Source organism: Grampus griseus (assembly GCF_964374135.1).
Source record: "Grampus griseus genome assembly, chromosome: X".
NCBI classification, from domain to species: domain Eukaryota; kingdom Metazoa; phylum Chordata; class Mammalia; order Artiodactyla; family Delphinidae; genus Grampus; species Grampus griseus.
This window is the reverse complement of record NC_138999.1, coordinates 1,671,028-1,685,387: the sequence shown is the minus strand read 5'-3', so window position 1 is coordinate 1,685,387 and position 14,360 is coordinate 1,671,028. Positions and strand designations below refer to the sequence as shown.

The window sequence follows — 14,360 nt, the reverse complement described above, 5'->3', positions numbered from 1 at the left end:
GGGGGATGACTGGGCAGTGTCCATAAAAATTAAATATACACATGCTTTTTTTCCTCACAAAGCCAACTTCAGGCACTAATGCAACACACACACTTGCACACAGCCACAAAAATGTGCTTACAGAGATATTCACTGCAGCATCTTGACAGCAAAAACTTGGTCACAGCTTAAGTGGGTTAATCAAACCCATTATGACCCAGACTTGTAACAAATCCTCCACTGGTATTGTCTCCCTTTGGCCCTTAAATAAAATCTTTCTGTTGATTTCAAAATCTGTTGGACTGTGATTTCTTCATATGGGAGCTCCAAAATGATTTTAAAAAGCAATCGTTATGCCAAGTATTTAATGATCCAAGCCACATAATTTAAATTCAATTTTTCAAAAGACAGACCTTTGATAAAATCATGTTTATTTTAATGTGAACATGAAATTAAACCGAGTCTACAACAATGTACATCCACCATCCGTAAGAAAAGCCTAGTTGACATATTTCTTAAATGTATACTTATTTATGAATCAGTCATAATTTCATATCCTTAAAGAAATACCCATCCTTTCACTCTTCTCTTCTTTAATGAGGCATTTATGCTTATAGTATGATTGCAATGCTTATAAAAATGCCAATGTTATTCAGAGTTACAAAAAGACTGTATGCGTTTTTTCTTATTATGAAGCAAGTCAGCGTGCACAATCTTGACCTCAAAGGCAACCCGCGATGACTCACTGGGGAGAACATGGACGCTCTCGACCTTTGTACCCAGGTGCTCCGAGCCAGTTAGCGAGGGAACCCAAGCATATTGACCAACCTGGCCCTCAGCTCTTGACGACTGGCCGACCCCATCCATGGATGGATGTCATATATTTGTGTTCCATCCTGTAGAATCCTGAATGTCATGTTCACCACTGTGCACACCAGGTCATAGCTATTTGTTGAACACAGCAATGAATGGATAGGATAAATACCAATCCTTTTTTTTTTTTTTTACACCATTTCATATACTCTAAAGTTATCATAGTGTCAAAGATAGAACAAGTTAGAGAGCCAGACGACGGTCTCCAGCAATACCCCGAGAAAGAAAGTCCAAACGCTTTTAGATAACGCAGGGAGGAGAGGTCACAGAAAGGATACGGGCGTGGAGAGGGGTTGAGTCCTCAACAGCAGGGGGTGGCGCAGATGCCTACCCCTCAAACTACTGGCAGAGTTTCTGAGCTTCAGAAGGGAGAAAGACCCAGCCTTCATGACTGATACGTCATAGCAGCCCTCTCCCAAGTTAGGTGCTTTGTGAAGGCAGCCCACGCAGGTGTGCTTAACGTCATACCTTTGAACCTGGAGAGGCTGAGGTGAAACACACACAGTTCTTTACACCGTCATCCGTGACAAGAGGAAGTCTTCCCAGGAAACCGCCACTGCTCTGGGTTACTATCCTAAGAGCTTTAGACGAGGCAAGCCTGTGCCCCTGGAAACTAATATTTCCGCGGAGGGTAGTCTACGGGTGGGGTCCAGCCCGTCTGCACCACCAGGGCTTCTGCACTTCCCGAGATGAACACAAAAGTCCACGCAAAGCCCTTCTGTATAAAAGCAAGCATTCTGGGCGCTGTGCAGTGCGTGCGCTGTCCTAAACGGGGGAAATGCTTCCAAAGGTGGAGAAGTCATCGTGTGTTACCGGGAGAAGAGCAGGCATTCCGTTCATTGCAAGATGCTATAAAGAGCGAGCACTTAGCGCGATCGTCTGTCTTACAGCCCCAGAGAAGGGAACAGGGGATCCATCCCACTAGTTTCACAACCTTTTTTAAAAGTTACCCCATGGCAAAACATTAAGTAAAAAGTACTTGGTTTCTAATTTCTCTTTATTAGTTTGGTGTGGGCAAAAAAAAAAAAAAAAAATCCTAGTAAATGGAAGAACTTTTGAGGAAACTAGCCGAAGGCTTACCTCACTCTATAAAAAGGTCAATGTCGGCAGAGGTTCAGACGCATTCAATTTACAGGCAATTTGTAAACAGCGCGGCGTTTCTGGTTGGGGAACTTCAGTGGGGTTGAATGACGGGGACTTGGTCGGTCAGCCTTTCACAGCACGCGGGAAACCCCTCAGGGCCGTGGAGAAGGTGAGTGTAATTGCCCTCTGCAGGCAAAACTCATCCCAAGTCAATCTCACCCACCCAGCACGGTGGTGACGCACCTCAAGATTCAAACTAGGAATCCCAAGTTGAGCAAAGGCACGGACAAGCCGGGGCTTGTTTCCGGCGGGGCCGCTCTGTCCCTGCAGGCGATCTTCGGAGAGGCTCAGCAGGCCAGCTCGAGACCCTGCTATGACTCACTTGGCGGCCGACCTCCTATTTCTCCAGAAGGGTCTGTTGAACTACAGAGGACCGAGACACAAGAACAGATTTTAAAAGGCACCCCCAGCGGCCCTGACAAGCACGCGAGTACCTGCAGGTGGAAAATTCCAGAAGCGGGTGACTCTATTTCTACAGAAGATAGAAGTGTGCTCAAAACTCACTGCGGACAGAAAGCAAAAACTAAATCTAACTGGTTAGAAAAAACAATTCAGTACATTTCATACTACGATGCAGCGGTCACTCGTAAAAAACGGACACTTCGGGAAAAGTAGAAAGAAACTAAGAAGAGGCATTCTCTACTAGCGACTTCTCTGAGACGGTAAGAAATGTCTGTAAACTACAAATTTCAGAATAAATAATTCTGTAAATGAGGGGCCACGGCGTTGGTTCATTTACAACAATGCAGGGCTAAGATTTTCGGATCAGTTCATTTCTGTTTTGGAGGTCTCTTTCGCATTTTCTTGTCCTTAAAAAAGGATAGCTCATGTTACACATCCTTCCCTTATTGGAAAGAGCAACGAGCTAGACACTTTCTAAAAGTCCGTATTTTTAGAATTAAAACTATGTTAACTTTTCACTAAAAACTTATCTCGGGACTTGCCCGGTGGTCCAGTGGTTAAGACTCTGCCTTATAACGCAGAAGGCATGGGTTCAAATCCCTGGTCGGGGAACTAAGATCCCACATGCCGTGGGGTGTGGCCAAAAACGTTAAAAAAAAAAACCCCAAACTTATATCAATTCCACAGGCATCCTATGCAATAAATGTTGCCTTTCTTGGGCAAAGGAGTGGGTCTCCACATATATACACAAACGAAAGAAAGAAACACACACAGGTGTATAGACACATAATTTGTGTTTTCCTGCCGTTTTCAGAAGTGGTTCTAATCACTGAACGTCCCACCTCTGGCCCTGAGAAGTTTCCATAATTTGCACCACCTCCTGTTCTTGGTCCAATTCTCCACCAGGTTGGGAGGATTCTGTAAAAGTGACCGCAGCACGTGAAAATGCTGCAAAGGGTGCATCTCAGAAGATGCAATCCGGCCAGCTGCTGACTCCGGCCATGCGGCAGTGGGGCGACACTTGGAAAACTCTCCTGGCCGACATTTAAAGAGAACTTGAAGCAGACTTAGGTCTCACCGGAAGCCTCAAGCCCCGGAAAGTCTATGTAGCATCTCCCCAGAGAACCCCCTTGAAAACTTCGAGACACAAAGGATCCCATCCAAGAATCTGAGCAGGACAGTGGTGAGAGGAGGTAACACAGACCCGCGGGGGGGCGGGAGGGGGCCACTCAGGACGCTTCTTACCGGGTGGCTCGGCGTTGGTGCCCTGATGGTTCTCCATGTTCATCTCGCCTTGGTCAGCTGCAAGAAGAACAAAACGCCCAGGAGGGTGACTACCAAGACAACGCGCCCTGATGGTCACTCTCAAGCTGAACTGGCCTCCCACCTCCTGTCTCCATCCGCTGCCCCCAAGCAGAGGACCGCCCTGGTCATCAGAGCATGAAGGGCACCTCGCGGGGTCGGTCTGGCTTCTTCGCTCCCATGCTTCTTCAGTCTATCATTTTATTTCCCAATTTCTACTCCAAAAGTTTTGGAACACACATACGTCAACGCAAAGAGGACCCTGCCGCGCCCTGCCGGCCCCCAGAAACGATCTCCCAGCATACAGTGCGAGGCGACAGAATTCAAAATGCACGGGCGAGCGGGGCGGGGGACAGGACGGGACGACAGGGTGGAGGGCGGGATGCAGTGGGAGACTGGGATGAGCAGATGCAAACGGCTAATGCTGAGGATGGATCCACAACAAGGCCCTACCGTAGAGCACAGGGAACTCGATTCGATATCCTGGGATACGCCATCATGGAAAAGATGATGAAAGCGAACGTATATGTGTATAACTGAATCACTGCTGTGCAGCAGAAATTAACACAACATTGTAAACCAACTACACTTCAGTTAGAAACAAAAACGCAGGAGAGATTCCCAGTCAGAACATGTTTATTTCTTTACTGCATGCTTGGGAAGGGACACGGAAGCACGTATGACGTGAAAAGGACAGAAGTAGCTCACGGGACCCTTGACGACCGTTCTCCTCTATTCCCGAAGCTTTGATTTTCGCAAAACAGAAGCATCTGGGGTTAGCATCGTGCGTGAACGCCCAACACCACTTTTCATCCCGGTCCCAGAAACACGCATCTCCCGTCTGTATGAAATGGATTCCGTGAGCCACCACCCTTTCCCCCAACCACGAAAGGAGACCCCAGTCAGAGACCAAAATTCTAAGATGACAAAAAAAGAAAGAGAAACACCCAAAGAGGAGAGAGTTTGAAGAGATCTGTGAAAACACTGCAGGGCGGTCACTGCCAATGTCACGTCTTCTGCTGGCCGGGCAGGAGGCAGGCTCTGAACACGCTCACATTGTAGAGTCAACTATTATGACGATAAATCCTAAATGTGCTTTAATTTCACATGACAAAGAATCTCCCTACCAAAAGAAAAACAAAGGAAGAAAAAACCCAGTCAAAATATTCTAATGGGTCCGCAGAAAACCTATATCCAGGTATGTTCAAGGAAAAGAAAAAAAGAAATGCCCCTGGGAAATAATAAAGTACAGCCAAACCCAAATCCATGTGGGGCCAAACGTTATTTCCAACAAGTAAAAGACATGTTCAATCCATTATCTGAAGAGATATTTGGGGGGAGGGGGAGGGGATGCCGGCACACCCAGTTTTGATGTTGGTGTCACCAACGCCCAGCATTTGGGGAGAGCCTGAGAGTGGGTGGGTGCTTCGTGGGCGGGGAAAGGGATCGGCCCCCTGGGATCCGTTTAGCCGGAGCCGTGTGGTCAGGGACGCAGGGGCGGATTCCCCGATGCCAAGCGCCCAACCCAACCCCGTGGACCCCTAAGAGGAGACCCGGGCTCCACCAGGTGCATCTTCCCGCTGCAACCTCAACACTTAGAAGGCCAAACACACCCCATCTCAAACTCAAAACCAAAGCAGCTCACATGCCTTTCTTTTAAGCCAGGAGCCACTCGAGCTATGAAGGCAACTACAGCAATGGCAGCGTTAGGGGTCTCTCTGTGTGCGGGCTGTTTATGTAAACACAGCAGGCACTGGGGGCCAAAAGCAGACCCCAGAGACCACTGACCGGCAGGGTCTCATCTGTAGATCACACCCAGGACTTCATTCTTGGGGCACAGAGATTCGATTTAAATGCACCCCTGTGCTAACCGGGACACGGGCTTTATTTCATCAGAACCAAGAAATCTGCGACGCTTTCTTCAAAGACCCAGACGGCCAGCAAGGTGACCACTTGTCAAGGCCATCAAGGTGACCGGTGGAAGATGACCAGGCCCACGGGAGGAGCACGGAGAGCCTCCGTTGCAGGGTTCTTTTTTTTTTTTTTTTTTTTTTTTTTTGCGGTACGCGGGCCTCTCACTGCTGTGGCCTCTCCCGTTGTGGAGCACAGGCTCTGGACGCGCAAGCTCAGCGGCCATGGCTCACGGGCCCAGCCACTCCGCGGCGTGCGGGATCCTCCCGGACCGGGGCACGAACCCGCGTCCCCTGCATCGGCAGGCGGACTCTCAACCACTGCGCCACCAGGGAAGCCCGAGAAGCCAGCACAAGAAGGAGATGGTCTGATGTTAAAAAGAAAAAAAAAAAAATGCAGCGATGACTTCCATGCTTACGGGGATATACAAGGATGCAAGAATTCTAGGGTGTCAAGATCCCAACACTCACGTCTCCGCTGACCTCAGAAATTTAAGATCGTGAGATTTTTAGGTTTTGCCTAAATATGTGGATTTTTTTTTCACCCGCTGCGAACTGGGAAATTCACATAATTGGCAAAAACTGATCTGAGCAAGAGTTAGGAAATACTTCATGGAAATGGACCATAAAAATCCAGGGGCTATGGAATCAGAAGGGTAAAAATTCCATCATGAGCGTGAGAGAGGAAACCCTATGACCCAGGGCCGGCTTTGCCCCAGGACTCTGAAAACAGGACGGCTCACCCCCTGCAGGATACACTGGCAAGGATGGGGGATGCTGAGAAACCTGGTTCGTTCATGGAAGCCCCCGCCGGTACCATTTCTTTCTGTTGGATTTTACGTTAAAAGGAAATGTCTGCATTTCTCTTCCTTATTCTGAAGCTACCTGGGCCTTAAAATATCATATCGTACGCTTCTGTGCACCGTGAAGGGAGAAAACATATAGGATTCAAGGCATGGCATCTGGTCTGGGAGAAACACATCACGGTGGCAGTTTTACTAATAAGGAAAAGGACAAATGACAAGGTCTGCTTTCGACTCTGCGTCTTGGTAGATAAACACGGATCGGAAAGGACGATCTTGAGGCCCCACCTGGGGTTTTCTGCTCATCCCTAGGTCTTCGACTCATCTGAAACGGAAAGTCAGGAAAGGGAAATGAAAGAGAAACAAACAACGAGAAGTAAACGTCCGAAAGGTTTGCTTCAGGTGCGTGCCCACAGCCCAGGCAGCAGTGAGAGCGGTTAGGAAGATGCCCTCTGGGCTCAGAAGTTGAGGAGACAAGCTGACAGAGCAGAGCATCACAGAGTGGACACCAGAATTAAGTGGGGGGAGGGAAGGGGGGCGGGGAGGAAAGGAGGGAAGGCAGGAAGGGAAGGAGGAAGGAAGGAAGGAAAGAAGGGAGGGAGAGGACATGCCAGTAGCTCATTTCACCAAAGCCGCAAGAATCTGCTACCATCAAGGACAAGGGAAGCAGCTGGCGGATGTGCAGTGAGCAACGAGAATCAGCTATCGACCGCATCCAGTGACAACAACCAAACACTGTGCCCTGTCCCAGCGGGTCAGTCTCAGCGTCACCCATCATTTAAACTGGTGACTTGAACCCAACCCACGAAAACGCAAAGACACACGTCAACCAGGAGCCTGCGTCCCAAAACGGCTTTAAGAGGCCAGCTTGCATCACTTGGAAGAAAACCAGATTAAACTCCTAGAGTCACAACTTCAAACCTTTAGGCATAAAAGACAGAGCTACCAAACTTTGCTGGCCGTGGAGGTTTTCTCATACCTTCTCACAAAATGTAACACGGAGAAGCTCTTAACTAAGTATGTATCAAGACTGACAGTACTAGATGGATGTGTCTCCACGTTGGGAAAACACATCTGCTCCCCCCGTAAGTGCTCGAGAGGAAGCTTGGCGCAAATTCAACAGACACTACAAAATTCAATACAACAACGAGGTCCCGGAAAGTCACTCTGCAAACTGCCACGCTCAGAGAATAATGGTTTACCCCAAACCATGCTTCCTCCAAGGACGCGAGCTCACTGTACCCGCTGGAGCCACATCCTCCTTACGAAATCTCCAGGCTCACAGCTGCACACCTTAAAATAACCACCCCAGAAATAAAACCTATAAGATAGTCCTGCACGGACCTGAAAAGGTCTAGCATCGTCACGTACCCGATACCTGGCCATCTCTGTTCATAAAAACACATAACTGACAACAAACACTGAATTCATTTTATAAGGCAGGTCTATAAACCGCACGTAGTCAGAAAGATGCTCACTGTTTGCGTTAGACTCGGTGCTTATATGAGAAAAGGGACCCAAGTTTCTTTGTGTCACTGCTGGACACTTTACAGCTGGAGACAAAAGTGCTTAATTACTGAAATCAGAAACACCCGCTCCCTTCCCTCATGAAGGTTCACCCCCCCCTTTTTTGTCCTTTTTCTTTGTGCATCTGCATCAGCTCAAGACCATGGACCTGTGAAAACCACAAAGCAAATCAAAAATGTAAAGTCGCACTTAATGTTAATTCAGCCTACGAAGACAGACTGGAGGACATATTCTAGGGGAATGAATGGAGCCAGCCTCTCCGGAAGCGAAAGTTGAATCCTCACCTGCTCTGAGCCAGTTCTTCAGAAAGTTCGCTTTGGTTTTGAAAATCGGACGTTCAACTCTTTCTACCCGGGAAGCTTTCCGTTTCCATGCCCACCCCTTCCCCCTGCAATGGTGGAACAGTGCTTGAAACCAAGACCAAGACCCCGGGGTGGGGTAGGGTGGGATGCAGAACACTTGGTTTTCCCAATTTCTGAATCCCTTTTCCAAATAGTAGATGATGTCAAGTCTATTAAGACTCTTGGATGTTTCCTCAAATCCCTGTGTCTTGACATACGAACATCCAGAGAGTCATATATCCCATTCACACGGTAATAGAAATGCTTTGTAATTCCAGAGTCCAACTGGGGTTCACCTGAAGATTTTCAGAAAATCTCGGGGCCAGGACTTCCTGTGCCTCTTGCCTAGTGAGTGCCTTCCTCTCCTGGCTGAGCGTCAAGCTCTGAGTTTGAGCATCTTCAGAGAAAGCGGAAAGTGGGATTGAAAAGGAAACAGAAATTCACTTCTATCGAATCCCTAGTCTTTTAAGTCTTTGCTCGTTCTAGGAGAAGCAAAAGAAAAAGGTGTTTTCTTTTGTGCTGTTTCCCCCCACTCGGTTCTAACTGTAGATCTTTTATAGGTATCTCCTGGAACTTGGTCATCTATCCATTTGGGCATTGCTGGACGCCCACCATTCCGCCAGCCAACCACACTTTCCTGAGCACGGCCAGATGGAAGGCGACCCACTCACACGAGGGAAATAAGATGCACTCAGGCACCCTTACCCTCCACTGCTGGCAGAGGGATATAAAAATGGCCTCTTATTTTAGGTCTCTGAATCCAAACGCTGTGTCAGACTTTTAATTTCAGGCTATAAATAGTGTTTGTGAACCTAGAAATCTGGAATGATGGAAGATGAAGGATAAACTCCATCCCTAGAGGGTAACTTGGCCTCCATCAAGTCTTCTGGGAATTTCCCAAGAACCCTCAGGAAAGGGTCCTTTAGGCAGATGACACCTATGGCCAACGGCAAAGTATGGATAAGGACTTAGGGTCATACACAGAAGGGAAGTTCAGATACCACAAGCCTCCTCCATGGAGGATGGGCAGCCACAGCCACAAACACCGCAACCCAGCCCTCGCTGGTTCTCAAAGCCAGACCTGGACAGAACCTTCCAGAAATGCACAAACATAAACTGTGCTCAGAACAGCAGAACTCACTGATGTCAGGACGAATCCTAAGTAACTTAGCATTTGAGTACAAAGTCCCAAAATGGCCAGTGTTGGAATTCCGATCTCTGTGCTGTAACGGTGGTATTTGGCGGTCCATGTAAATAACAACGAAAGAATCGTAAGAACTAACATTTCTTCCACACTCACTCTCTCCCAGGCAACCTGTCAAGACTTTCACACATGATCTTATTGACCTTCACCCATGACCTTACTGCCCTTCACGCATGACCTTACTGCCCTTCACCATGACCTTACTGCCCTTCACACATGACCTTACTGCCCTTCACACATGACCTTACTGACCTTCACGCATGACCTTACTGACCTTCACGCATGACCTTACTGACCTTCACAAAAATCCTAAAGCGCAGACTCTCATCTCTCCCCGTTACGGGGACGCCCGCCCCCCAAAATGGAATGGTTAGTAACTTGCACCAGCTCACACGGCTAAACGCAGGAGACGCTGGGATCAAAGCCACAAAGACAGATCCCAGTTTTCTAGCCACTTCAGGACCCCCTCGGCCGCCTTCCACGTGTTTGTGCCAACCTGAGCTCTGCTTTTTAGTTCTTTTTTTTTAAAAGAAAGCACGCTTTTCAAAGCAGCAAGGCCCCACGGAAAGGACGCGGCGGTGAGCACCTTACCGTTCTCTCTGAAGCAGAGCTTCTTCTTCTGGTAGGCGATGAAGCTGGAGATGGCCCCGGCCACGGCCACTGCGACGGCACCGATTATCCCAGGGACCACCCCCGGGGAGTCGGCTGTGGAAGGAAGCACAGGACACCATGACACACGTAACCCTCGCGCACGGACCACGCCGGGGGCTGGCGGCCCTGCCCGGAGGAAGAGGGTGGGGCTGAGGCCTGAGAGGCGGGGCCCCCGGTAACCACGGAGGGCCCGTCACTCCGGAGCCACGTCGGAATTCATTTTACTACGCGAGCTGTTTCCAATCCAAGAACTGGCTCCCAGTGGGAGGCCAAACCCCACCTCTTCCCCACCCCTAGGACCAGCTCAGCTGTCCTCCCAGCTCAGTGAGGAAGGTCTCAGGTGGGTGATAAATCCCAGCGGGGACCATTCAGAGGCCGTGTGACCTCAAGCAGCCAGATGGCCGTCTCTTCATGTACCTTCCGAAAAATCAAAGTCGCCCACCTCTTCGTTAGTCTCATGTGCTCTACGGTGACGGGGTTTCCACCCCCCACCAAGAATCCTAAAACTACCTGCATCCGTCCCACATCTACAGCTGTTTCTTGACACGGCAGGTGCACAAGACATCCTCCCCCGTGAATAAAAAGGAGGACGGTGTGATGGACGGTTCACCCTATGTGTCAGCTGGACTGGCCAGGGCCTGCTAGGCAGCTGGGAACACTTTATTTCTGGATGTGTCCATGTGGCCCTCTCCAGAAAAAAATAACGTTCGAACCCGTTAGCCTGGGTAAAAGCCCTCACCAACGTGGACGGGCATCGTCCAATCCACTGAGGGTCTGATTAGATCACAAAGGGACAATTTGCTCTCCGCCTGAGCTGGCACGTCTGTCTTCTCCCGCCCTTGGACATTGGTGATCCTGCTTCTTGGGATTTTGGACTCAGACTGGGACCTACGCCATTTGCTGTCCTGGTTGTCGGTGTTTTGCATGGGGACTGACTGGCCACTTCCCTGAGTGTCCGGCGTGCAGACAGCAGATCGAGGCCCTTCTCAGCCTCCGTAACTACGTGGGCCAACTCCTTACAATAAGTGTCTTTCTACTCATCTCTATACATCCTAGCGGTCCCGTTTCTCTGGAGGACCCTGGGTAATATGGGTGGCGTTCCTTCTTAGGACACCTTGGGAGGGCGACTGAACTTAAAATGCAGATCCCGTCGGCAGCAGGTAGACCTCAAGCTAGTGCGCGTCACGGACACTGTGGGGTTTTTTGTTTTTTGGGGTATTTTTTGCGGTACGCGGGCCTCTCACTGTTGTGGCCTCTCCCGTTGCGGAGCACAGGCTCCAGATGCGCAGGCTTAGCAGCCATGGCTCACGGGCCCAGCCGCTCCGCGGCATGTGGGATCTTCCCGGACCGGGGCACGAACGCGCGTCCCCTGCATCGGCAGGCGGACCCTGAACCACTGCGCCACCAGGGAAGCCCTGTTTTTTTTTTTTTTAACGAATTGAAGGTTTGTGGCCACCCTACGCCAGGCAAGTCTATCAGCGCCATTTTTCCAACAGCATTTGTCCACCTCACGTCTTTGCATCACATTTCGGTAATTCTTCTAATATTTCAAGTTTTTCATTATGATTCTGTTTGTGACGGTATCTGTGATCTCTGACGTTACTCCTATGACTCGCTGAAGACTCAGAGGGTGGTGAGCATTCATTAGCAATAAAAAGTTTTATAAATCTAGGCCTGCACGTGGTGTTTTTTTCTTGGCCATAATGCCGCTGCACACTGAACAGACTACAGTGTAGTGTGAACATCCCTGTTAGATGCACTGGGGAACCATACAATTCGTGTGACTTGCGGTATCGCGATATTCGCTTGACTGCGGTGGCCTGGACCTGAATCCTCAGCATCTCCGGGGTCTGCCTGTGTTTCCGCTGAGCCCCCTTGGAACGCGTGTCCAGAGAACCATTCTTCATGTCAGTATCTTTCAGATGACGCTGCAAATACTAAAAGTGAGGCTGTGACCACTGGCTCCTTCTTTCCTCAATAGTACACGTGAGGAACCCAGGACATCAGGAACCAGGGGTACGTACCCTGGTCCGCCCCTCCAGGCCTCTGGTTGCCGCCATCACCGCCTCCTGTAAGAGAGGAACGAGGCTTGGTGACAAATGGCGCTGGGAAGACGTTCGGTAACCGAAAACTCATACCAAGGACCAGCTCCTCTGACCCTGGGTTGTGAAGGTTCCTTAAGAGGAATGACCGTGGGACTGATGAGGCCGTTAATATCAGGGTGTCCCTTTCCACTGATGGGAGGGGCTGTCCTCATTCTGCGGGAGGTATCACCTGTCTTGCTCCCGTGTCCCTGAAATCCAGGCTTGGCACCTGACTCAACCCCCTGGCCCCATGGTGGGCCCCAGGAGACCCACTGAGTCTTCAAAGTCCCCCAGGGATTCGGGGAGAAACCCAGCAAGGGCCTCAGAGCCCACCTGAGAAGTGGGCACAGCTCTACTCCACCCTTGAAGAAAAAAAAGAGAAAAAAAAGAGAGAAAAAAAAGTGGAGAAAAAAAAGAAACTGGTATAACCTAAATGCTCGCATGGCTATGGGGTCATCCCAGGCACATTCCTGTTACCTCTCAGGCCCCCCAGTCTCACTAAGGGTGGTTGTCAGCCATGTGCCATCCATGGACCCTCCACCTCTGGGTATGGTCTTCCTTCGTGCTTTCCCCGGGGCTAAGGGATACCGCTTCACCACCCCCTCTACTTTTTCCACATTTAATGCCAATGGATACTCGATGCTTTTGTCGTTGTTTGTCTCGTTTTGTTTTTTCTTTTTGCCCACACTACGCAGCTTGTGAATCTTAGCTCCCCAACCACGGACTGAACCTGCACCCTCGGCAGTGAAAGCGAAGAGTCCTAACCACTGGACCGTCAGGCCATTCCTGATACTTGATGTTAAGCTGATGCTTGTACAATTATTAGTGCACAAACCAGGAATCCACCCAGTGGACTGTACACTTGTGAGGGTGTCTTTAGCTTTGTTTAATGTCAGCCAGTCACTCCCAGTGTGTCTTTACAGTATAGTCACACAGGCACTGCATGTTACATGGCTATGGAGCAACACTGCCTGCTACAAAGGAGGGGCTGCATGTTACGCAGCTACAGAGCCAGCGTACGGCCTGTTACATTCAGTGGGTAAGAGCACGTTACATGGGTATCAAACTAGAATCCTGTCTGTTACACTCCTCAAAATGGGGCGATCTTGTACAGCACCTAGAGATGTAAATTTAAACGGAAAACCAATTAGAAGGTAGACAGCTAGCCACTGCAGACATGACTTTGGGGACCAGGGTAGAAGGGGTTTACTCTGAAAGGTATGTGAGCTCAAGAGGGGAGGTAGGGGCATTCCCGGTAGAAGGCAAACGAGACGATAAAAAAGCATGTCACCGTAAGGGCGTGACTGATAGAAACAGACTTATAACCCTTTGGGGGCTGGTTCATCCATTGATGTCAATCAATGGCACTCCAACAAGCAAGGATTCAAAGCAAAAATGTTTCCAGTAACATTTAAGGCAGGCCAGAGAGGAATGAACCCAGCAATCTCTTACATGGTCCTCTTACCAGTGGGACTATCAACGATCCCAGCCATTCTGGAAAGCAATTTAGCAATCCATGAAGGGATGTAAAAGTGGGAACTCCTTTCAGAAACCCTACTTCTTAGAAACCACCTTAAGGGAACCACATGGAGGACATCCAATATCAAAGCGTAAAGATATGTACAAGAAACCGGTGCAGAATCTAAAAATCACAACAAACTAGTGAAAATAACAGAAAAGAAGCAGCCTCACAGATACAGAGAACAAACGAGTGGTTCCCAGTGGTTCCCAGTAGGGAGGAGTGGTTCCCAGTCTGTGCCCAGGGGGACAGGCAAAATAGGGAGAGGGGATTAAGAGGTACAAACTACTATATATAAAATCAATAAGCTACAAGGATAGATTGCACAACACAGGGAATAGAGCCAATATCTGATAATAACTTTAAATGGAGTACAACCTAGAAAAATACTGAATCACTACATCATACACCTGAAACTTATACAATACTGTACATCAACGATAAACTCAAAAAAAAGTATTAAGGAGTATCAGGCAGTTAACAAATAAAAATGTTATTTTTTTATTTAAAAAAAAAAAGAAACTGGTATAACCTAAATGCTTAAAAAGAGAAGGAACAATAAACAGATTTTACACGCAGGGGGAAGAACACGGGTCAGGGCGGGAGTGTGGGGAGACATCAG

General features: G+C 48.9%; 1 protein-coding gene across 5 annotated transcripts in view; it reads right to left on the bottom strand.

The window, feature by feature from the left end:
* Nucleotides 1-393: 393 nt before the first annotated feature.
* Nucleotides 394-14,360, bottom strand: part of LOC309839234 (CD99 antigen-like) — a 34,614-nt gene continuing 20,647 nt past the window's right edge. The window contains exons 7-11 of one of the 5 annotated variants that reach the window (XR_014298489.1): nucleotides 12,160-12,204; nucleotides 10,076-10,189; nucleotides 3,643-3,699; nucleotides 1,933-2,358; nucleotides 394-1,701 (exon numbers count right to left, since the gene is read on the bottom strand). Coding sequence is in view for 4 of the 5 variants with exons in the window: in XM_082680894.1 (XP_082537020.1) it covers nucleotides 2,333-2,358; nucleotides 3,643-3,699; nucleotides 10,076-10,189; nucleotides 12,160-12,204 (242 nt within the window). In the remaining variant the exon portion in view is untranslated. Of the gene's footprint in view, nucleotides 2,359-3,642; nucleotides 3,700-4,317; nucleotides 6,738-10,075; nucleotides 10,190-12,159; nucleotides 12,205-14,360 lie in introns of those variants that run through there. The other 4 variants (XM_082680894.1, XM_082680897.1, XM_082680896.1 and 1 more) reach the window with 4 other exon arrangements.